This window comes from Oxyura jamaicensis, unplaced genomic scaffold, assembly GCF_011077185.1.
Source record: "Oxyura jamaicensis isolate SHBP4307 breed ruddy duck unplaced genomic scaffold, BPBGC_Ojam_1.0 oxyUn_random_OJ45667, whole genome shotgun sequence".
Taxonomy (NCBI): Eukaryota; Metazoa; Chordata; class Aves; order Anseriformes; family Anatidae; genus Oxyura; species Oxyura jamaicensis.
In genome coordinates this window covers 1-1,403 of record NW_023305920.1, presented here as the reverse complement: position 1 = coordinate 1,403, position 1,403 = coordinate 1, and the positions used below count along the sequence as shown (strand labels likewise).

Genomic DNA, 1,403 nt, shown 5'->3' with positions numbered 1-1,403 from the left:
GACTTGGCCAGTAACATGGAGTCTGTCTCCAAAGCCAAGGTAAAGAACATATTGTAGACATCTGGAAAATAATTATTGTGGAATTATGTCTTTTTCAAAATATGGCCAAGTTACAATATATGTCTCTGTATAGGACTGTATTTCTAATCTGAGGGTACCAATGAGCATGTTATAGCTTGCACTTTTGGCTACAATTTTCGTTTGAGAATCGTGTTGTTCAGAATGAGGAGGAATCTACATATTTATCTTCTTTCATGTCTCGTCATCACCATAGGCAAACCTGGAGAAAATGTGTCGTACTCTAGAAGACCAGCTGAGTGAGATAAAGACAAAGGAAGAGGAGCATCAGCGCATGATCAATGACCTCAGCGCTCAAAGAGCTCGTCTGCAGACAGAATCAGGTGAGAAAGCTTCACCTCTGTTGTGGAATGGGAGAGCATACTAAAATTTTTTGGTTTTGGTCACCAGTGACAATTAAACTTTTCATTTCTATATGCTTCCCTAGGTGAATATTCACGCCAGGTGGAGGAGAAAGATTCTCAGATTTCTCAGCTGTCTCGAAGCAAGCAGGCATTCACTCAGCAGATTGAGGAACTCAAGAGGCACTTAGAGGAAGAGATAAAGGTGATGCCTTTTCTTCAAGTTGGCCAATGAAATCATACTTAACTTCACACATTGAAGTTATGGGGAAAGGGACATCAATGGGAAAAGTGAGTAGTCTACAAGCAGATGGGAGAAGTATTACAATTGCTACCTCTTGTTCTCATGGGAGACTTCAATTTACCAGATATCTGCTGGAAATACAACCACAGCAGGGAGGAAACAGATTAGGAGGTTTCTAGAATGTGTAGATAACTTCCCGACACAGATGGTGAGCAAGCCAACTAGGGACAAGGCCGTACTGAACCTGCACCTGGGGCACAACAACCCCATGCAACACCATAGGCTGAAGGAATAGTGGCTGGCAAGTTGCCAGGCAGAAAGGGATCTGGCAGTATTGGTTGATAGCCAGCTGAATATGAGCCAGCAGTGTGCTCAGATGGCCAAGAAGGCCAAGAGCATCTTGGCTTGTATCAGAAATAATGTGGCCAGCAGGACTAGGGAAGTGATTGACCCTCTGAACTTGGCTCTGATGAGGCCACACCTCGAATACCATCTTCAGTTTTGGGCCCCCCACTATAAGAAGGACACTGGGGTGCTGGAGCATGTGCAAAGAAGGGCAACGAAGCTGGTGAAGGGTCTAGAGAACAAGTTTTATGAGGAGCAGCTGAGGGAACTGGGGTTGTTTAGCCTGGAGAAAAGGACGCTCAGGGGAGACCTGATTGCACTCCTATAGGAGCCTAAGGAGGCTATAGCGAGGTGGGGATGGGGCTCTTTTCCCAAGCACCAAGTGATAAGACAAG

General features: G+C 45.2%; 1 protein-coding gene across 1 annotated transcript; it reads left to right on the top strand.

Moving 5' to 3' along the window:
- The first annotated feature begins 6 nt into the window (after positions 1-6).
- On the top strand, positions 7-669 carry LOC118158831 (myosin heavy chain, skeletal muscle-like). The gene is made up of 3 exons (XM_035313516.1): positions 7-39; positions 275-401; positions 506-669. The coding sequence occupies exons 1-3, from the start codon at positions 16-18 to the stop codon at positions 652-654; spliced, it is 300 nt and encodes a 99-aa protein (XP_035169407.1). The 5' UTR covers positions 7-15; the 3' UTR covers positions 655-669.
- The last annotated feature ends 734 nt before the right edge of the window (positions 670-1,403 follow it).

Coding starts and splice junctions, on each gene's coding strand:
- LOC118158831 (XM_035313516.1), top strand. CDS start 16: ATGGAGTCTGTCTCCAAAGCCAAG. Junction 40..274: donor AGTCTGTCTCCAAAGCCAAG/GTAAAGAACATA, acceptor TCATCACCATAG/GCAAACCTGGAGAAAATGTG. Junction 402..505: donor TCGTCTGCAGACAGAATCAG/GTGAGAAAGCTT, acceptor ATGCTTCCCTAG/GTGAATATTCACGCCAGGTG.